The 23120-nt window shown below is 37.9% G+C and overlaps 1 protein-coding gene across 1 annotated transcript in view; it reads left to right on the top strand.

Moving 5' to 3' along the window:
* Positions 1 to 23120, top strand: part of LOC133995008 (membrane-associated phosphatidylinositol transfer protein 2-like) — a 60194-nt gene that overhangs the window by 28704 nt on the left and 8370 nt on the right. The window contains exons 4-20 of the mRNA XM_062434257.1: positions 2287 to 2408; positions 2931 to 3164; positions 7462 to 7685; positions 7785 to 7854; positions 11664 to 11759; positions 12611 to 12715; positions 13643 to 13707; positions 15284 to 15374; positions 16107 to 16260; positions 16460 to 16649; positions 17338 to 17457; positions 18132 to 18343; positions 18436 to 18611; positions 20205 to 20375; positions 20465 to 20605; positions 21976 to 22137; positions 22255 to 22530. Of these exons, the coding sequence (XP_062290241.1) occupies positions 2287 to 2408; positions 2931 to 3164; positions 7462 to 7685; positions 7785 to 7854; positions 11664 to 11759; positions 12611 to 12715; positions 13643 to 13707; positions 15284 to 15374; positions 16107 to 16260; positions 16460 to 16649; positions 17338 to 17457; positions 18132 to 18343; positions 18436 to 18611; positions 20205 to 20375; positions 20465 to 20605; positions 21976 to 22137; positions 22255 to 22530 (2609 nt within the window). The remainder of the gene's footprint in view (positions 1 to 2286; positions 2409 to 2930; positions 3165 to 7461; positions 7686 to 7784; positions 7855 to 11663; positions 11760 to 12610; positions 12716 to 13642; positions 13708 to 15283; positions 15375 to 16106; positions 16261 to 16459; positions 16650 to 17337; positions 17458 to 18131; positions 18344 to 18435; positions 18612 to 20204; positions 20376 to 20464; positions 20606 to 21975; positions 22138 to 22254; positions 22531 to 23120) is intronic.

The raw sequence follows: 23120 nt of genomic DNA, 5'->3' as shown, positions 1-23120 counted from the left end.
GTTAGCTTTGCTGGTAGCAAAAAATCCCAGTTGGGGATGTTTGTCACTTTCTCTTCAGGGTTGGTTGTCACATGTTGGTATACATATATGGTGTGATATATCTAGTTCTTTCTTTCTTTTAAGATAGCAAAATGAGCCAGACTCCTCCAGATGTGAAGCTCAGAGCAGTCAGAGAGGTGAAAATGCATAATATTGTTGTATAAGGACAATAAATGCACTTCCCTTGGTGCAGGCGATGTGCGAGGTTGTTGTATTTCAATGAAATTAAACATTTTAAATACATTTTTAAGATTGTCTACGTCAGCTCAAGGAGAGTAAGATCTCTTTATTCCTACCTGACACTTAAGGCTTCCTTTACAAATTAAAAGGGAATCTATTCCGGTTTATGAGGAATTAATAAAATTAATTAATAATTAATCCTCTACATAACACACAAAAATTATGACCAGTTATTTGGAAAGTTAATCCAAAAGATATATACTAAAATCATCAAACATTTGCTCTATGCTCCACACATAAGCCTACATTACTTTAAGTGATTTAAGACAGCTGGTTTTAGTAGAGTAGACAGACCCTCCTCATTGTACGGTAGTAAAACGTTTTTATTAGAGGGTTCATAGAGTCATAATGTTGAAGAATGAAATAACATTTGCTTGATGTTGCTGATGGAGCCGTTTTAAAAAAATTTGGACCAGTTTCAGCTGAGTAATCATACTCATTTGCTGCACACACACTCTACTGCCAACTTTTTATACCCTGCAGATGACTTAATTTCTCCAGACCGACCAGTCTCGCCACTTCCCCAATCCAACAAGATTTTATATATTTGGCACCAAGTTAATACAGCTGATGTTCGTAGGTTTGATTTGCAGGACTTTGCATAATCTTAATATTTGTAACTCCTCTGTAGAAAAGCACAGGTGGCATTATTAACATTAAATACGGCTCTTTGAGGTGCCTTTATAAACTACCAGTAGTTAAATTCCTTATGTCGCGGGGCGGCCGGGGCTCAGGAGGTTGAGTCCAGCAATCATAAAGTTGGTGGTTTGATATGCGGCTCCTTCAGTCCACACATGCCAAAGTGTTCCTGGGCAAGATACTGAACCCCAAATGGCTCCCAATGGTTGAGTTGTGTGTGTGTGAATGGGTGAGTGAGCATTAAAAAACATCGTAAAACCGTTTGGACCTCGCATGACAGCGTCTGCCATCAGCGTCTGCCATGAATGTGCATGTGTGAATGGGTGAGTGTTGTAAAGCGCTTTGAGTGGTCGGTAGACTAGAAAAGTGCCATATAAATGCAGTCCATTAATCATTTATAGATCATTCTGCCCAGAAATTATAATTAAGCCTATCCTATCAGGCAGTGACTTCTTGGTGATACATTATGAAAATGTCTTCCTGTCTTAGGACGGATCAGACTCTTCCTGTAAGTCAGCTACTGTTGCCAACATGATGTTGTTTTAACATTTAAAAAGAGTTTAACATGAATGTATTGTAAGAGCTGGACAGGGCGCCACCACTCAGCCTTGGAGCCAATTTTTCCCAGTGGTCACTTGCGGTATTGTAGCTAAAAATCCCCTTGCTTCCCAAAAAGTATTTTCCACTTAGACCACCATTGAAAAAGAGACGTCTGTTAAACTGTTGACAGAACACATCTGCAGATAAGGTCAATTATGACTCTTTCTATGGAGATCATAGACCTCATCACAATGTAAAGTCTACATAAGCCTTTTTTGGTGTATGCACCCAAGTTTTATTGGAGTGAAATGGCCCCATTTTTGGTCTTATAATGCATCCTTGGAGTCTTCAGCCATGCTAGCAGCTCTATAAGGTTATACTTGGGCATAGCCATGCTTTGAGCTAAATGCTAACATGCTTACAATGGCAATATAAGCAGATAATGTCTATAATGTTCATCATTTAAATGTTTTTCAGTTAGAAAACTCATGCATTACATTTTGGTGGTGTGGCTCTGCTCTGTTCTCTGTGACAGATGCCAGAGTAGATTTCGTTTGGCATTTGAGGTTAAAGAGGTGGAGTAATTGATGTCACTTCTCTTTCATTTCAATTTTCAAACCTCTAGATTGCTCAACTAGCTTATTGTCAAGTTATTTACAAGCGACTCATGGATAATTCAAAAGGTATGCTGACCAAATCTTGGTGTATTACTTTTAACTTTTCCATTTAGAGGGTACATTTTGTCTTAATCTGCCAAAGTGATTGAAGACGTAGTTTCGGAGACATGCATCCCCTCTTCTAAACAACTGTTTCTGTTTGGTCTCTCAGGTATACTTGCCCATTTGTGGAGAAATTCTCTATAGACATTGAGACGTATTATAAACCAGATACTGGAAATCAAGGGGATGTCTTCAATATGTCGTCTGCTGAAAAGAGACAGAGGACTGTAGGTAAGTCTGTCACACCTCTCATACTATCTCAGGGTAAACGTAAACTCTCCAGTCGTACCTGTGGGATCTGCCGGCTGCTTGTCGGCTCCTCATAAGCAGGTTGAGAAATCAAAGATACACAGTGTTATTTGCACTGAAAACACAGACAATGTGATGCAGAGAGATACAGACTGAGGAGTGTAGGAGCTCGTGTTCAGGCTCTGAATACTAAAATTCACTGGGGTCCTAGAAAAAAATGTGCAGTCTGGTCCCGACTCATTCTCTGCAGCGAGTGATTACATAAAACGCACACACATGAGCTCACACACACACACACACACACACACACACACACACACACACACACACACACACACACACACACACACACACACACACACACACACACACACACACACACCTTCTGAGGCAGGTGTTCAGTGAGGACATTGTGACATCTGTCCTGATGACACCTGATGTTCAAATCTGCTTCAATTTACCATTTTTTTGTGTGACTTTTAATACCTTCTGTGCTTCATGTAGATCCTATAGACATCGTTAAGGACTACATCCCTCCTCATGAGTACCTGGTGGAAGAAGACCCTAAACTGTACCAGTCCATCAAGACCAAACGGGGTCCGCTGTCAGAGGACTGGATCGAGGAGATTAACCAGAATTCTGGTCAGAGCCCCGTCATGTGTGCCTACAAGCTCTGCAAAGTGGAGTTCAGATACTGGGGCATGCAGTCCAAGATCGAACGCTTCATACACGATGTGGGTAGGTACAGTATGACGGCAGGTGGTGACACACAAGACACCTATATGACAATTTATTTCATGTTACTCTTCCTCTTTATCTGTAAGTGAAGGCTTAGAGTTAAGACTTGAGACTTTAAGTAAATGATAAACATGAAAAAGTTGTAAATAATCCAGAAATTTGATTGATAATTGTGAAATTTGGGATTTAATCTGAATTTATAATCCTGAAAAAGATGAGAACATTCCCAACAAGGGCTGAAACTGATCTAACCTATTGATAACTAAGACAATTTGGTCCAGAATAGTTTGGAATAACCCTGACAACTTTGGGGTAGCAGAGAACAGCCTAAAATAACCTTAGAAATGTGGTAGTAACCCTTAAATCCGAGAGCAATCCTGAAGAGATGCTAATAACCCTGAAAAGTCAGGACCAAACCAACCAAACCAAGAAAAGTCAGGGGTAATGAAACAGTTGGACATATCCCTGAAATGTCAGTGGTAATCCTGAAGTTGAGAATAATTGCTAAAATCAGGATAACCATGAAATTTGGTGAATAATCCTTAAATCAGAGATAATCCTGAGTTTAATTATTCAAAAAGAGTCAGGTTTAAATCCACAAGCAATCCTGTAATGATGGTGATAAACCACCAACAATGTCAGGGATAAAAGAACATTTAGGAATACCCCTGAGATGTCAGTGATAAGGATAATCATGGGAATTTGGGGGATAATCCTAAAAAGTAAAGTAAAAATCAAGAATTTTGGAGTTATGGTAATTCCTGACTTTTCATTTTTGTCCATGGTTGTTTGCCCTTATTCCCAATTCACAAAATGTGGGAATGATTTTAATAAATCAGTTATAACCTTGAGCAGTTGAGAATAATCCCTAATAAATCTGGAATAACCATAAAAAAAATCAAAAACAACAGAAACATGTAGCGGGGAATATTCATGAAAAGTCGTGAGTCATCTGCAAACATTGGTAGTAGCCTTGAAAATGAGTGAATAACCATAAAGACTTAGTGATAACCATGAAAAATCAGGTATATAAAGGGATATTTCAGGGTTTAATGTCTTTGTGCCTGCATGTGTCCAAGTGTGTGTGTTATTATGAATATAAAACAGTGACTAACTAGCATGTGTAAGAGAACAAAAAGTCCTTTTATCTGTAAAGATTAACCAATGGTTAATGAAATCCTCCTGGTAAGGAAAAGAGAGACACGAGGAAGCTACTGAGAAAACCAATGAACAAGGTTTAAGGTAAATAAATAAAAACACTAAAGGTACCTGTCTGAGAAAGCATAGAAAGTGTGTTTGAGCGGCAGCTGCAGAGAGAAGCGTGGCTCCCCGAGATAACAGAGCAGACTGGATTAATTTCCTGCCCGTGTTGAGCTGTTTGTATTTCATTGCTGTGAACTGAGACTGTTTATACACTCTCTCAGCCCTCAGCTCACTCCCTCACAGCATTTACTTCCAGGCTAATGAAGCAGCAGCTGCTCTATCTTCATGGCATTCTCACCACTCAGTGGTCTAATCAACAGATCTTCAGCCATAAAATGTGTTTTTTTTCTGCCCCTAACACTCCCATTGCATTCTACTGTAACTAATACTGACACTTCTACCTGCATGCTATTTATGGTGTTATTTAGTAGGCGTCTACTCTTTAATATACTGCCTTTATTCTATATTGTGCTCAAATGGTCTTTTGGTTATATAATAGAGAATCTTAATTAAGCTTTATTCACCCTATAATGCCAAGTGAATCATATTTGATACATGAGTTTTAAAGAGCTCTGCATTATCAGTGTGATCATTTATTTCCTGAGAAACCTGATGTATAAGATCGGATACATGTAGTGCACACATAAACCAATGCAGTGTTGAATTATTAAATATTATGTAGTTTATTTTATTATATTATGGTTATTTATCTGTACATCTGTCAATTGTCATTTTATTGCATTTCACGCATTATGTATCATCATCATACATAGTAGGTGGTGATATGAGCTTTATGCAGAACCTATACCTATACCAAAAACTTCCAGATGTATCAAATATGATACAAAATAAAACTATACAAAGTGTTATTTAATTAATATTATGGTGTTATTTAGTGGGCATCTACTATTAAATGTAGTGCCTTTATACTAAATTGTGCTCAAATGATCTTCTAGTTGTATAATGCACAATTTTAATTAAGGTTTATTAATGATCTATTCAGCTATTTCCACTTTTATGCTTAATTTCATCATGTCTGAATGCTTACTTTCATTGAATATTAACATAACAGTGTTCTCTGTTTGCTTATTGTGTCTTTTATTGCCAGTTGCTGATCTGCTTGGTGGATTTTATAACCCGTTCGGTGTTTGTTTAGTTCATCTAGAAGGAAGATATTAATACAATTAAAATATCCGCCAACAGATCACCATTATCTCTTTTTGTTGATTTATGTCACCAGAATATATTTTGTTCTTCGCTAAAATAGATTTACATGCCAGTAAAGTTGGTGCAGATGCATGAAGCATGATGATCAAAACATCTGGAAAAGTAGTTAGTAGTTAAGATTATACATCAATAGGCTGCTGGAGCATTTAAAGGAGCATTTAATGAGACATTTTAATTTATAGCACCAATTCTTTGAACCTGAATACAGCAGCCTATGCATTGATCACTGACAGGTGGGGGCTTTTAAGATGTGCATATATGGAGGCTAATTAATTTTATAGTGATAGGCTGATTTTTATCGTCTGAATACTTAGATAGTTGAGACATTCACTTCACAGCTCTCAAACTGCTTCTATTTAAATAACTGATGATCATTTACTGATAGCTGATGATCGAGATTGTTCGACTTCAATTCTACTTGATATTACATCAGCATTTGATACATCTGATCATTCAATTTTATCTCATCTCCTTGACAAATGGGTTGGCATCAGGGATACTACAGTAGACTGGGTTAAAAAGCACAAGCCTCGCCTGTGGTGTTCCCCAAAGCTGCATCCTCGATCCCCTGTTGTTCTGTATTTACTTTACATGCTTCCACTAGATCATATTATCTGGATGACACTCTGATCTACATGTATGTCCAAATAAATATCAGTGTTAATGACAACTTACATCACATAACGTCACCTGAAAAAGTCTCGAAACGTCCAGCCAAATGAAAATAAATTAAAAATAATTGAGTTTTTTCCCCCAATGTCAGTCCCCTCTTTCCAGTGTACACTCTGCCCTATATGCTCTTAAATCATCTTAATAGCTTTCTAATTTTAAATCTTATATTCTACTTTAAGGTGACTTTGTAACGTCTGTCCAGGTACTACAGATTTAAAATAGCTTCTTGGCCAACTCTGGTGCATTACATCAGTGTTTATTAATGTGTGCAGTATCCCGGTTAAAATAAACTGACAAATAAATAAAATACAGACCAGTCTTGGCTTCCTGTCTGCTAATATTAGACCTACAACCAGAAACGTGGGTGTTTGACAAAGAAGTCACGAGCACTGTCTTATTCTGCTTCCTGTATTTTAGGTGAATTCCAAAAATCAAAAGTCTTTCCTCTTTTACATTAATCTTAAGAGGGTCATACGTGCATTTAAAAAAAATACATTTGCATCTTTCAGTTAAGCAAGAAAACGCAGCTGCTTAGAAATTCCCAAATCATCACATCACCCCTGTTCTGGCTACATGTTAGTTAGTTACCAGGTAGTTTTTTCAGTTTTTATTTAGTCAAGTTTAACTACATTCTGTTTGTTTCCATTCAGACTTCCTCATGCAAAGCCGTTCATCTGTGGTTTTAAAGATGTTGTAATAAAAAGAATAAGTTAATTCTAATAAGAGTAACAATCAGCACTGATCCCAGTAAACCTCACCCCCCCCCCCCCCCAACCTGGACACACTGCACTTTTAATGTCCAATCCTCTGCAATATTCATGTATAAACCGACAACACTAATAATTTCAATTGTGTGCAATATTCATATAATATACATATATATTTATTTAACTTTAATCTGTCCAATAAGAATATCTGCTATATTACCACTCAATACCAATATTACTCTTGTAAATCTTGTAAATAATGTCGCGACTATTTTACTACATATTTCTTACTATTATTGTTTTTATAATTTTTGTTTGTTTTTTGGTACCTATTATTTATTGTTCTTTATTTATTTTTCTTATTGCTGCTCTTATATTCTATTACTGTCCACTTGCTGCTGTGACAATGCAAATTTCCCCATTGTGGGACTAATAAAGGAATATCTTATCTTATCTTATCTTATAAATCCTTGCTGCTGTGCATCCAGGCCTGCGTAAAGTGATGGTTCGAGCCCACCGGCAGGCTTGGTGCTGGCAGGACGAATGGTACGGACTCACCATCGAGGACATCAGGCAGCTGGAGTTGGAAACCCAGCTGGCTTTAGCTAAGAAGATGGCTCATTACAGCCTCAATGAGGAAGGGGGGACAGAGGCAAACGGCTCCTCTGTGAGCCAGGACCAGGAGCAAGGAGCTGAGACTGTGGGATCCACTGTAGAGGCAGAAGGAGGAGGAGGAGGAGGAGGAGGAGGAGGAGGAGGAGGAGGAGGAGGAGGAGGAGGAGGAGGAGCAAACCTGGGAGATTCACTGGAGACTCGAGGGGAGCTCACCAAGCAGTGGTCGACTTCTTCTCGATCCTCCAACAGGTCGTCTAAGAGAGGAGGTGAGGAGGACTTAGTGAGATTATTAGGGATGATTACCTCCTGTGTTAAGACTCGTCATACTCCCATTGATATCTTTCATTCATATTTTGTGATATTTGAGCTAAATATACTGCTTGACATGGGCAATAATTGTACAGGATCTGGATCTTTTAATGACATATGTGGGTCATTCCGTGAAATCGGTACATTTTGCGTCCCAGAGAAATAATCTGTCATAAAATCACTATAATACCAAATACACACATAATTTAAAAACTTAACATTAGCATGTCTTCTATCATCAACACTGCCTCAAATTTAAGTAAATTAAATATTACTTTCCATAGTTAAATTTGCATTTATGTTGATAAGGCAGGGATTTTCGCCTGTCCCTCACTATGAAAGTTATTTTTCAGGTCTTTTTAGTTGTAACTTGTTGTTGGAAAAATTATACAATTTTCACATTTGTATATTGTTCTAAAAATAATCTCATTGTTAAGCAAGGTTTTCAGCATGAATACATGTCATCTTTATAACATTTTAATCATTTTATCAGTGTCCCCTGATTTCATGTCAGCCCTGTTACTGACACAAAAAAACCTCTGTAAAATAAAGGCACATTCCAACAGTGACATCATTCACAGGAAGTTACATCATTTACAGGAAGAGGATTTTCAACAGTTAAAACACAACTAAGTTTCTCTCTTCTATAATGTATAATTTTGTTGTTTTATGAGATTGTTGGGGTGGGGGACATCATACAGCGTCATTACTGTTACCAATTTGTAACATATTAATCAAAATAATAATTTGTATATCTTGATATTTACCATATCTACAAGTAATATTCTTTCAAACTGTATGACATGTGCTTTTGTGACCTTGGACATTAGCTAGCTAGGGGCAAATTAGCTCGAAATCGTCAATCCTGTTACTGTCAAACCTGTTACTTTTCCAGAGTAACAGGAGTGACACTGATTAGATTTCACTCTAGTCACACAGTTTAAAAAGTTTATTTAGATAAATTGCTAACCTTTTTTTAAAGTTATCTTGTTTGTATCATTGAGCTGATGCCCATATTATGAAATGTGGGTGACATATGAGCATTTATTACAGTCTTAGTAACATTTGTTAGTATATGCATCTAACATTTTATTGAGGTTGCTTTCTTATTATAAAGATAATGTAATATTGTTCTTTTGATTAAATTGTTTATATGTATACTTCAATACACTTGTACAGATGCTATTAGTATGCGTGACCAAACTCTGAGCCAATCTAGTGCAGTTGATTGAACTAGTACAGACATCATTGGAAAGTGGTGTATGGTCAGGTATGATGGTGACATTTACCCAGGTATTGCAACAGATGACACTAACATCCAGGTCAAATGTATGCACAGTGGAGGTCCAAATTAATTCTATTGGCCTATTCATGATGATGTAATCTGGTACCTCTATGACGATGTGCTTCACTTCATCCCAGCCCCACTACCAATCACTGGTCGCCATGTGGCGATCCAAAGCGATATATGGTTGGATCTTACAAAGTAAAATGAGAGATTTCTCCATTGAATGTGCATATCACATTCATAGATTTATTTGTGAAGTAGTTCTCCTGTCCTGTTTTCAACACTTTATCTCCGTTTCTTGTTAACATTAATTATTATTAAGTATGGTTACATTCTAAGTTTTGAATCTCATTTTCCTATGGTGCTACCTCCCTCAGTGATAGGAAAGTATTACTTTATAATATTATGTTAGTACAGTTGTTAGTCCTTTAAACTGTTACACAAAGGTTATACACATGCCATCATTTCTCAGATTTTTATGCATTTACTTTTATCCTTGCCTTAGGGTAAAGTATGTTTTCAGCTTTAATGTGAAGATGATACACTTTCATATGTGATGATTTGTATTGCTGTTCTGAGTGTTTCACTCATCTTCAATAAGGCATGTGACGTGTGATAAGTATTAAAGCTCTTGTGATGTTCATATGTCAGTCCTGTTACTGTCATTAATTTGATAAAAATGTAAAAATGATAATTAGAAGGGCCACCCAGGTATTACCATTCCAAATAAGACTGTACATTGTGTTGGAAACTACCTTTTATTCAATACTTCTCTCATAAAAATACATATATATCTTAATTATTATGTGGTCTCTTTTTAAAAATTGTATTTTCTTGGTCATCTGAATGATGAAATTGAAATTTTAAAAATATATTCATAATCTGAAATAATCCCAGTGAAATGAGGGACTGAAATACTGTCCATACATGTGTAAACTGTTAAACAATTCTAATTCCAAATATTATATATAGTAACCATTTTGTCCGTAACAGGGTTGACAGATAAATTGTATCATGGAGTGGATAACATGTCATAAAATAAATAAAATAAATAGCCTGAGATGGCACCATATAATTTATTGTCACTTTAAGATGTCTTCTTTCCATTGATACTTTTAAAATTGTGATAAAAATAATTTTATATTTAAAATTCTGAAAGTTGAAAAGGTACCGATTTCGTGGAATGACCCATGTAATGTAATGGATTGCATCTTATTGGCACAGGATGTTACAAGCATTTCTTGTCTTAGTCTTAAGATACAGTTCTTGTATTTCCGATATCTCTTTAGCATCTCTTTCTAATATGATAACATTAAAGCACGAGCCCAGAAAATACCACAATGCCTCTTAGCACTGATTTTCTGTCCTATATCTTGTAGGCATCTATGGCCGCTGTGTATATTAACTAAATTAGGTTTATTATCTTCTACTTTAATTTCAATTTCCAGCAATAATGTCAGAGATGTTGGGAATAATCCTGAGAAGGAAAGATAATCATGGAAAATAGTAGGAAATAGTCGACAAAAATCAGGACACATTAAAGCACAAGCCCAGAAAATATAAAAATGATCAGGCTTTTTGCTTACCACACTGCCTCTTAGCACTGGTTTCGAGAGGTTAGATATTTGCTGTATGCTTGTATGCATATATGACTGCTCTATGTTAACTATAACAGGGTTAATAACTTCTACTTTAACACTTACATACCGTTTAGGGTCAAATTTGACCCATTTTAAAATTTTAGAGCTGTAAAAACACCATATAAATATACATATTTTTCTTTTAGGAATGTTTCTTAATGTGAATATACACTAAATGTAATCAAATGCATACTTTTTACCTAATTCTTGTGCAGTTGATACACACTTTTGAATATGCAAATGTACAAATTTGACCTGCAATTTTTAATATTCTATAACATGATTGTGAATATCTTGTTTTTCTCCCCATAAATAAATAGAACAAACTTTGTTTGCTCTCTGACAGCTTCATTAAGGATTAATCAAACATTTATTAATGACTGACAGGGGAATATATGAATGTGAATTGGTGTAGAAATTAATTATGAGTCAGAATATGAACAGTATGTAAGGGTTAAATAAACATTTCCTGTGAATAGGCCGAACTCTGAGAAAAAAGCGATAATGTCAGAAATGTTTGGAATAATCATGAAAAGTCAGGATAATCATGAAAAAAGGAAATAGAGAAGAAAAATCTGGAAAAATACACAACTACTCCTTAAATGTTGATCCAAAACCAAGAATTACCACGATAACTTGCTCCTAAAAAGTCTGGAATAATATAAAACACATTGAATATCTTTTAAAAAGTATGGCATGATTGAAAAGGCAGAAATTAGCCTGTGGGAACTTGAGCCAAGTCAAAGATAACCTTAAAAAAAATATGTGATTAAACCTGAAAACTTGGTAATAACCTTTAAAAAGCAGGACTAACTCTTGTGTTTTTGTGTGTTAACAGGAAGTCCGTCTCATCAGAGCATCTCTGAGTGGAGGATGCAGAGTATCGCTCGGGACTCGGAGGACAGCACAGACGACGAGTTCTTTGATGCACATGGTAAAAAAAATTCATTGTTTTTTTGTTTCTCTCTGTTGAAATTTAGGTTTTTAGTCCCATACAGGCTTCACGCTGAGGTTTCGTTTGTGGTCTTTCAACGTTAAGGATTCAAGCTGAGCACTGACCTTTGTATCACACACACTGTAGCATACAGATAGAGTTAAAAAAAAAGGCCTTTGGGGCAGAAAGTACAGGTTTTAAATTCGTGGTTGGACTTCTAATACGAAGAGAGAAGCTGTTTTACTATCTGCAGCAGTGGAATATGAACCATCATGTTTCTAATGTGTTATAGATTTATTATTGTGTTATCTATTTATTGTGTTTTATCTTGTTGTGCAGCACTTTGGAAACCTTGTGTTTGTTAAAATCATGCTATATAAATAAAGTGGATTGGATTGGATTGGATACCACCTGTGGTACAAATACCCCTGGTTGGGAATAAGTAATGTAGAGGCTTTGACAGTCAAGATTTGATCCCTCATGCATTTCAGCCTACATTAATATGAATAATCAGATACCAGTGCACAGCAGTGTCTCTTTCCTGGGTGCCAGATGATGCAGGACAAATTACAATAATCAAAAAGTATACCAGCGTACACCAGGAAGCTCAAACTGACACTATTTTATTAACAGATTACATTAAAAAACAAAAGGAGCAAACTACACGTTTCGTGTGTTGCTTCATCAGATTCGCTCTGAGCTTGATTTCCATCAGCTGTGCTTTGAGATAGTAATAAATGACTAATCTTTAATTCAGGTCTGTGTTATGAGACTGATCGTTTTAACCCCTACAGAAAAGTATCTTCAGTTAGATTCTCCTGATAAGAGATCTTTTTCTGTATTTCTTGCAGAAGACTTTTCCGATAACGAGGACATGTTTGCCAAGGGGATCACCAAGTGGAGCTCCAACGATCTGATGGACAAAATAGAAACAATAGAAGTGGATGAAGCACAAGGTAGGTGACCCTGCAGCTCCAGGTGTGTGTTTGCACAAGTGAAAGAACGAATCATTGTTTGGCCTCGTCTGGAGTGTTTATAGCTGCTCCAAACAAGTACAATTGAAGATGGAGTGAAAATCCTGCTGTCACTGCAATACTGGGCAATGTGCAGTATTTTTCCTCTTAACTGTCTCACACAAACATTTTGACTTCAAGGTCTTTGTGTATATGTATTTATTCATTATGTGTGAGCTACTGGATACCTGCATTTCTCTAAGGGGATGTAAAAAAGTATCTATCTATCTATCATTGAAAGAAAAGAGCTGTGATAGTCGTTTAAATACAATTTTATATACAGACAATCTCTCTTTCATATTGTTGCACTTGGTTGTAAAAACAAAAAGTGAAAAGTGAATATCTCAAATCATAAATTTGCCCCAAGAAAGCTTAAAATCTGTACAGAATACAACATCCTTTATCCTTTAACCCTTGATTCGAAATAAGGCAAAACAAAAAGAGCTAAAGAGGAAGGATTCTTCTTCCTGGATGGACATACATGCAATTGATGTTGATGGAAGCTTGATGACATTGCAGTCCAGCTGGCTTATAAATGATCCAAAAAGCCTTAGTTAATTACATGTTTTTTAGCTTTATTGTCTTTTTTAAACCCAGGTTTGCAAGACATTTGAGTACATAGGCCACATTTACATAAATACATAATAATATAGACATAACCATAATAATATTTGCATTATGCCTCATCTAAATAAAGCTTATCTTCCTTCTATTGTTCTCCATTTCATTTTAAGCAACATTTAATAGAACAAGGTGTCTTTGTGCTTATGTCAGATTTTCTACTTGTATAAATGAAAAATGGGATCACACATCTTTTTTTGCCCATTCTTTAAATATCAGTGAATAAGTGAATGATTTATGTTTTCACAGAAACTTTGTATCAGGAGTCGGGCGGAGACTACGCAGGGATGAGTAATGAGGAGACGCAGATGGAGGTATAGCTTCTTCACTATTTTCTAATTTCGTTCCTGTCTTTCTCACACACTAACACCCTTAATTAAATAGCTTGTAGATAATACTCCTCCTAAATTAGCTTTCACTCATCCTGCCAGTGTAGTGAAATTAGGATCCACTCTTCATTGCAGCCATCAGCTGAGTTTTATTTCACTAGAGGTGGAAGATAATGGCTTTCACAGTTTATACTCCCCTGTGCGAGTCTGTGTAATTACAGTTATTATTATTTTTTTTATTTTGGGGTGTGTGCGTGTTCTTGATCTTCGTGTACAGCGCCGAGTCTTGAAAAGACAAAGGCGTCGTCGGCTCAGCAGGTTGTCCAGAACGTTAAATGTAAGTCTCAGTCGGTAGCAAGTAGCCTGTAGAGACTAAAAGGTGGTGGCGTTGTGCATAATCCTGCTTTAAGATAGAAGATAGTAGAATGAAATTAGATGTTTTTAGAAGAACTGCAGAGCTCACAATAGTTTCTTTGCAAGTAGCAGTAGAAGTTCTGCGCCTAGATCTCCCAAATCCAGCTGCCTTGCAAGATAAGATGGTGATAGACAGACACTTCATCCAATCACCTGCCAAGTATTATTTTAAAGTGCCTGTTCTTCTGGGGCGTAATTTCCACTGGGGACGGGGGGACAGGGGGGACATGTCACCCCAATTTCCGCTTTCAATTTTGTTTATTATTATTTTTTAACTGCATAACGTCATCTCCTGTTTTTCCATCTATTCCTGCTTGATCTAAAGTGGTCTACATATGAAAAAAAAAACAGTGAAATTTGCTTTTATTGCATTGTCACAAACCGAATAAAGCTTTTACATTTCTGAAACTTTGTTTTAAAGAGATTTTGGCCTCTCTGAGATAATCCAGTCCATGTTTTACCAGTCTAGGTATACTTACTTTATACTTTCATTATGACCAACTTCATTATTTCTTATATTTTGTATCACCATCGTCTCTAGATGTATGTATAAAAATACATGAAATGGGATTCAAATCGAAAAGCCCCACAAAAACACACACACACACACACACACACACACACACACACACACACACACACACTTCTCAAACCAGACTTACACCCTTGTTGCTCTTTAATCGAACAGTTTCAAAGGACGATGGTTCCTCAGGTGGTTCTGTGTGTAACAAACCATCTGGAGTGTCAGGTTATACAATAAGAGACATTATAGGAAATGGAGGAGGACGTTAGACCCCAGCCAGCATGTCCATGTGGGTTAAATGTGGGCTATGTAGGTACTGAGTGGGCTTGAACTGGGCAAATTTTGCGGGTCCCACATGGTTTCAGTAACATGGGCCCCACATGTGAAGCCCAGGTGAGCTGACTGTATGAGCCTCATAAGGGAAACAGACACAGGTGAGGCCACCATGGAAACTGCAGACAAACCCACATGGGACCCATATTGCAGCCCAAATTTAACCCTTATGTGGCCCACATGGACATGCTGGCTGGGACAAGATCAAATGTTGTCTATTTGTCTGTTATCATGTCCTCATCCATCCTTATTCGCCCTTCCTCTGTGTCCTCTCTGTCCTCTCATCTGCAGGATTGTTCGTCTCAGCAGTGTCTTCAGCCCTCCAAAATCCATGTGCTCATTCTGGTCTTGCATGGAGGAAACATTTTGGACACTGGTTCTGGTACAGCAGCAATCTCATTACATAATATTAACTAAAATCTGTTCTATATTTAACTTCTGAAGCACTTAAAATGACAAAATTGATCAATTGTGTAGTGAAAATAGTGGAAAAAACCCATCAAAAGTTAATCAAATTGCTTTTTTTTTTTTGTCTGACCAACACAACAAATTATATTATATAACAAATAATTTGACTTAAAATTATATTCAAAATAGAGAATAGCTACAAATCCTGTCAATTTACAAGCTTGAACCAGTATAGTTGGTATTTTCCTTGATGAAGAATTACTCTATTATCTGAAATGTGTCTGCCAGACTCACAGATGCAGAACTAATTTCAGTCTCTTCATCAATGTCATAAAGTTTTTTTTCTGCTATCAGTTACGCTCATTAAGTCAGAGTGAGTTCAATCCCTGGCCTCCTGTTGTTTTACTAAAGCTTCAATTAATGATTAGTTTCATTATAGTTTCATCTAACAATCAGGTTATGTCTGATCTTAAGTCCAAAACACAAAAAATATTGAACATAATATTATAAAATACAAAGAAAAGCAGGAAGTATTAACATTTAAGAAGCAGGAACCATAAATAAAGTATAAAATTCATAATATGTTAATTAATGCATCTTTTAACCAGTTGTGATCAATCATAATACTTGAAACTGCAAATATTTGATGCTGATGATCTTTATTCCTTCCTAAAATATTTAATCCTAATTGTTATTTTTTGCACAGTTGAGCAGAACAACAAGCAGGGGGACGTAAACACCCTCAGCGGGGCTTTTGAGACCGTCATGAGGGTCCATTATCCTACAGCGCTGGGCCGCCTCGCCGTGCGCATGGTCCCCTGTCCCGCTGTGTGCGTCGACGCGTTCTCGCTCGTCTCCAAGTGAGCCATACTCTGGTGTATTCAGCAGCATTTAAATGATCCGCTGTAATACCTGCGCAGCCTGCTGTGCACATTTAAACACAGACAGGTGATAAATGTGTTCCTCTCTCTCTCTCTCTCTCTCTCTCTCTCTCTCTCTCTCTCTCTCTCTCTCTCTCTCTCTCTCTCTCTCTCTCTCTCTCTCTCTCTCTCTCTGCAGTCTGAGCCCCTACAGCTACGATGAGAGCTGCCTTTCCAGCAGTCAGGACCACATCCCGCTGGCCGCTCTGCCCCTTCTGGCTACCTCTGCACCACAGTACCAGGACGCTGTGGCAACCGTCATCCTGAGAGCCAATCAGGTGTACAGCGACTTCATCAGGTCTTTAGAGGGAGCGTCTTTTACTGGCCAGGTCAGTTTATAATCTGAAGGTGGTTTAGTCAAATTTAAAGAGGTTAAAATGGGAAAATAAACGTATGAATAACTTGCACACATTCTTTTTTTGTGGACCCAACATCAAATTTCTGCTTTTAATCCATTTTGAGAGAATATATTAGAGGATTATGGCAAAAATGTCTAAGTGGTGTAACCATAAAAACTTTGTACCAAATAATTCAACTTGCTTAAAAACACTAAATTGTCAATAAAACACCATATCAACTAGTTTGGCATGATCTTACATTATAACTTTTTATATTAAATAAAGGTAATGGAATACAATTGTTCTAAATATTACATTTAATCTGGGGAATCGTGGAGATCAGGAATCATTTACATTTTTTAAATTAAATAATTATTAGTATAAGTCCACTTAAATACACTGTAGGTGGATAAAATATTTAATATGTATCATTCTTTTGTGGTTACACCATTTGACATTTTCAGGAGCATTAAGTCTTACTTTTGGTTAAAAAATGGTGCAAATGTCATTTCAAATGACATAAAACCAACACAAATACTAAATGTACATTTCAACAAACCTGATGCTGCTTTTAAGACAATGTAAGATATTATTGAATTGCTCATCTTGCCAACCCTTATTTGTGACTAACACCGTATGTGTGTGTATTAATGTGTATGTGATTTGCTGTCTGATACAGGTGTGCGTCATCGGGGATTGCGTCGGGGGTATCCTGGGATTTGACGCTCTGTGCAGCAGCTCTGTGACGGTGTCAGAGAGCCAAAACAGCAGCAGACGAGGAAGCACCATCAGCGTACAGGTATCAATCTCAACTCTCTCACATCAAACTAGACTAAATCTGCACCACCCTGTGATTCAGAAGTATATAATGCTTTTAATGGTTTGTATGCAGACTAAAAAGCCATTGATTTTTGAGTGGGAGCAAATGGAGGAAAGAAAATAGAGGCGAAATTAACAGTTTTAGAGGATGATGGTGAAACAGCTCCTGTAACACCTCAGAAAACAAGAAACATTTTACCCTCTTTTTATAAGCTTTGACCGGCAGCAACTTGCAGTAATCGCTTTTTGCACAGTGCATGTATTACACAATTTCCTAATATATGTATAAAGCAATGTAGTGAGCTGATTTCTTGTAATCTCACTGCACAATTCCTATACTGCACTATGTAGTGTATAATGTATTCAATAAGGATTTAGTCTGCAATTGTGACACAGCTTAAGTTTACAGCCATGCTAGCAGCTCTGTGAGGTTGTATGTATTCACAGCGATGCTGTAAACTAAATGCTAAAAATATGTCTGTAGGGAACCTTTAAGATATTTTACTGGATATATGAAAACATGATTAAATGTCATGGTAATCCATCCAATAGTTGTGTAGATATTTTAGCTGCCATAGTTAAATTTAACCAGTTAACGACGTGTTTAAAGCCTAACAAGGCTCTTTTTTCTCTCTCCGTGTCTCCGTCTTTCAGGACACGGACCTTCTCTCTCCAGGTATCGTCATAAACAGCGGCTCTCCTTCCTCGCCGACCCTCGAAGGGAGCCGCCACCTCAGCCGCAGCAACATCGACATCCCTCGCTGCTCGGGGCCCGACGACCCCAAGAAGCAACTTCCACGCAAGCGCAGCGACTCCTCCACCTACGAGTTGGACACCATCAAACACCACCAAGCCTTCCTGTCCAGGTGAAGTATGACAGTTAAGAAATTAGAAAGAAATGGAAACAAACGGTCACATCAAACTTCAGCTGATGTTTGGATGTTTCCTCTCTGAGCAGTCTTCACTCCAGCGTTCTCCACGGGGAACCCGGATCACGGCGCTCCAGCAACAGCACTATGCTGGAGGGAGGCTCCTTGGGAAAGTTCGATTTCGAGGTGACTGACTTCTTCCTGTTTGGATCTCCTCTGGGGTTGGTGCTCGCGCTGAGGAAGACTGTAGTGCCCACGTTAGATGGTGAGGAAGGTTTTCTCTCTTTTTATGATGCTGCATATTGCTTCTTGTTTATTATCATACTCCTCATGTACTTTATGTAAGTTTAAAAACAAAAAAAGAGGCCTCTCTGATCATTTTTCTGCTTGCCAGAAGAACAGGAAGTGGTTATTTGTAGCGTCTGATGTTTCTTCCTTTGTGGTGTGCATGTCTCCAGCAGCTGGAAAGCAGGTGTCAGGGGTCAGAGGTCAAGTGTCTGATCTCAAAGGCTAAAAAACTTTTGGCCGCAACATTTGAGAGTGAAAAAGTGACTGAGTTCACACACACACACACACACACACACACACACACACACACACACACACACACACACACACACACACACACACACACACACACACACACACACACACACACACACACACACACACACATACATACGCACACATCTGATTTAATTGAGCTTCCTTTGGGGCTTTAAATGTGAAGAGTTACTGACCTGCAGCTGGGAGGGAAACATCTGGATTCCTTTCCAATTAGATATGATTATAGCTTTCCAAAAATGTTGGATGTTTATCTTTTTATTACTTTTCTCAGCCTTTCTTGCTGAATTATTAGTTTTGATTGATTGAGGCTGAACAATGCAGGAAATATTACATTTTTACAAGTGTAAGCTGAAGCTGAAGTTTATCTACACCCAAAAGTCTCAGATGAAATCTATATTATTTAAAAGTTTTTTATTGCACACTTTTATATTACTTCATTAAATCACTTTAAAACGTCTCTTTATTAAACTTGCAAAGTGTGCTACACGTTTTCTGTTCCTCGCTGTAGCTGTTTCATAAATTTAGCCTTGCAGCGCAGCTATAATGGATATTTTTTATAATATTAATGTCTGATCTGTCAATGTAATGTGTTAGTCGTGTCTCGTATTTATGAACTTACAGAGAATTATCAGTGACTCTGCAACTCCTCTCGGCTTTACTGAGCTTTATAGTGAGTTTAAGCTCATTGTTTAGCTGTCCGGCTGCAACTTTACTGTTTTGGTTCACTCTCAGCGCTCTCATAGAGTCGTTTTGGGCCTCTAAAAAGCCACTGTACACTTCCTGCTCTGCACCAAACAGCAAACAGACACAGTTATCTGTAGACTAGCTGATGAACATAGTGGAGCATTTAGCAGCTAAAGATCCAGATATTTCCTTCAGGAGTTGATAGAGAGTAAAAAACAGAGCTAAAAGAGAGTGCATATTGGACTTACATTCAGCAGGTGGACAGAAACACGACTCCAAATAAATGATAATGTTGATCAGTAACTGCTGGATGTGGAAATAAGCAACAGTTTCAGGAGGACGTCACCAAAACTGTCCAATTAATGAGTTACCTGTCAGTTCATATGATAAGTTCATAATTGCAGCACTTGTTTAATAAATTGGTCCAAATCAGTTAAAGAGTCCTGAAGAGGAACTTACATTAACAGCAGCTGAACATCGTTGCTATTTGTTTACTTCTTGTGATTTAACTTCTGGATAATAAATAGGCAAATGGTCAGCTTCTTCTTGATAATTAGATCTAACGTCTCTTTTTTGTTGGTGTTTCTCTCCTGTGTCCTGTGTCCAGTGTCCGCTCTGCGTCCGGCCTGCCAGCAAGTTTACAACCTGTTTCATCCAGCCGACCCCTCGGCTTCCCGCCTCGAGCCTCTCCTGGACAAGAGGTTCCACATGCTGCCTCCTTTCAGCGTCCCCCGCTACCAGCGCTTTCCTCTGGGTGACGGACACTCAGCTCTCCTGGGTGAGTCCACGCTCACACATACATCACAAACCATCTCAGCAATATGTGAGTCTGTTGTTGTCATCCAGCTTTTATCTCTTGTATTCCAGTTGAGACGGTGCAGAGTAACCCTCAGCTTCTGATGGAGACGGGCGGTGCAGCTTCCCACCGCTGCCAGGATAACACCATCAGTGAGACGTCCATCCCTGTGCCCGTCCTCAACTGGCAGACCTCGCAGCCCCATGCAGAGAGTGTGTATCTGTCAGCATTGTCACGCCGTCACAGTCTGTCACTCTCCTGTTGCTCTCTTCATCTCTTCCGGCTCTATTGTGCTGTTTTTGATGCAGGAAAATTCTGCCTTATTACAACTTGGGTCTTATTTATGTAGCTTTGTGCAGCATCTGTATAAGTTATGAAAGCATTTTATTCACCAATTAAACAGCTGAGGTGTGGGAACATAGTGACATTGCCTGTAAAAGAAGTCAGATGATGTGATTTGGAAATTTTAAACACTTCCCAGATTAATAATTAGTTTTGTGGTTCAAATGGCAGCTTACCTGTTGTGGTTTTGCACAGTTTTCCTGCACAGTGAAAGATTGATAATAACATTTTGGTTGTGCTCACTTTTACCTCAGAATTAAGTGGTTTTAGACGATCTTACAGCATGTTTGATCATCTGACTGCTGCTGTTTCTTACAGTATTGGACTTCAGTTAGAAGTTCTTCTACGAGTTTATTTGAGCAAACTAACAAAACTAAACAATACTGATGTAAATTGTTCAAACAAAACTAATATTAAGTGAATTTTATTGGCCTGTTCTTTATAATTCAGAATTGAAGAACGATGTCTTTTTTTTGGCTAATAAACTTTATTTATTTATCATGATTATTATGTATTTATTATACAGCAACCTTTCATACAGGTTCATTTAGTTCAAAGTGCTTCTCAGTTGATTGACACGCTGATAATTAGACAGAACAAGTGACAACATAAAGAGAATAAATGAAAATGATGAAGAAGCAAAAACAAGACGAGCAAATTATAAAGAAAAAGAAAACATTTAGACCAATGCATGCGAGAGAAAATAAGAATGACAAAACTTTGCATTAATAAAAACTTCTTTGTCTGATTTTAGTGATTTGACCAGCTCAGGTTCGCTTGTCACACTGTACTAAAGGCTGAGAGATATATCAGCATATGTTTAATTTTTATGTACTGTAATAAAATCTTTTCAGAGTCTGTGAACCTGAGAAACTCGTGCCAGAAAGTGTTACTATGACAACAGGCAAATTTGAGCTGTCATGTCACCTACTTTTGCATATTTTATCAAAGCTTTTAACACAGTGATTTTGAAACTTATGGTGTATTTTTCTACATTTGAATGTGTTTGAAAACAAAATGTTAAAATGTAGTTCATGTAAAATTGTCACCTTGTTTTTAGATGGTAAAATATACAGTAAAAAAACAGAAGTGAGCAGATCTTGCAGCATCCTTTAGTTTGTCCTCAAGGCACCTCAGGAACCACTGCACCCATTCATAATCATTTATTCATCATCTGCTTGCACATCTTTGCAGTGAAGACTCTGACTCCTCTCGCCTCTCTTTTTTTTTACCTCCATAGTGGACAGTCTTCACTCTCATATTTTTGTTGACGGCCCTTACCCGTCATCCACATCACCGGGGGTCCCTCACCTTCGTTACAACCGCAGGGCGAGCGAGGCCAGCATAGCCAGCCAGGTGTCAGGCTTAGCCGACTCTTACACCGCCTCCAACATCGCCACCAGTAAGTCCACACGCACAAAACCTGCACCTTTTTTTTTGTTTTGGTCTGCACGCTGGTAGCTGATGTTTTATTTTATATGTTGATGTTCTCATTTCCTCCCTCCAAACAACCCCTCAGCACACAAACACGAAGTCACCCAGACTAAAAGGCCCAGCCTGCTGTCCCAGCTGTCTCTAACCTACAGTAAATGTCGGAGCCCCTCCCCTCGATTGCGCAAGAAAAGGTCCATCCGTCAGGTGGTCCCGAGATCCAACGGTGTCTCAGACCCACCGAGCTCTGACACAAACTCTGATCTCACCAATGTCACCCCCGATCTCTCCGATGTCGCCTCTGACATCACTGACATCAGCTCTACACCCCCGTCACCCGGGGTGCTGAAGAACGTAGAGCAAGGTACCCTGGGAGTTGTAGTTAGGAGGACGATGAGGGAAGGATGCTTAGACTTCCTCCTCATTCCATTACCTGAGCTCTTTTCCTTCCTCCTCAGACAACTTCCTCTCTCAGATAGTCTGGTTACGACATTATAATACAGTCAAGGGGATTGTTGTGTAATTTTAGAGTACAAAACAGGTACCGATAAATTACTTAATGGCTCCTAATGGTACCGTAATGTATGCAGAGTGGAAGAAAACAAGACTAACGAGAACACAGGAAATTCAATTTGACCGGAGAAATAAATGATACTGTAAATATTAAGGAGATTTTACTAATGCTGCTTTACCATATCCTAACAATTAAACACATTATCACGTAAATCTAATGCAAAATATCAATGTTGGTAACACCATTTCCCCCAAACTTCAGTTTTATTTGCTAGCAGCTACCAAATATTGCTAAAAATACTATAGTAACTACTCTATATTACAACCTAAATATACTATAATCTATTTCTCCAATCCTCCAAAATTCACAATTGTTGCTCCCCTTAGTCGTTTTCTGTACTCTCTGGCTGTATTATAAAGTGTCACCGATAATCCTCCTCA

The sequence above is a fragment of the Scomber scombrus genome, chromosome 15 (genome assembly GCF_963691925.1).
Source record: "Scomber scombrus chromosome 15, fScoSco1.1, whole genome shotgun sequence".
Classification (NCBI taxonomy): domain Eukaryota; kingdom Metazoa; phylum Chordata; class Actinopteri; order Scombriformes; family Scombridae; genus Scomber; species Scomber scombrus.
This window is presented reverse-complemented; position numbering and strand designations above follow the sequence as displayed.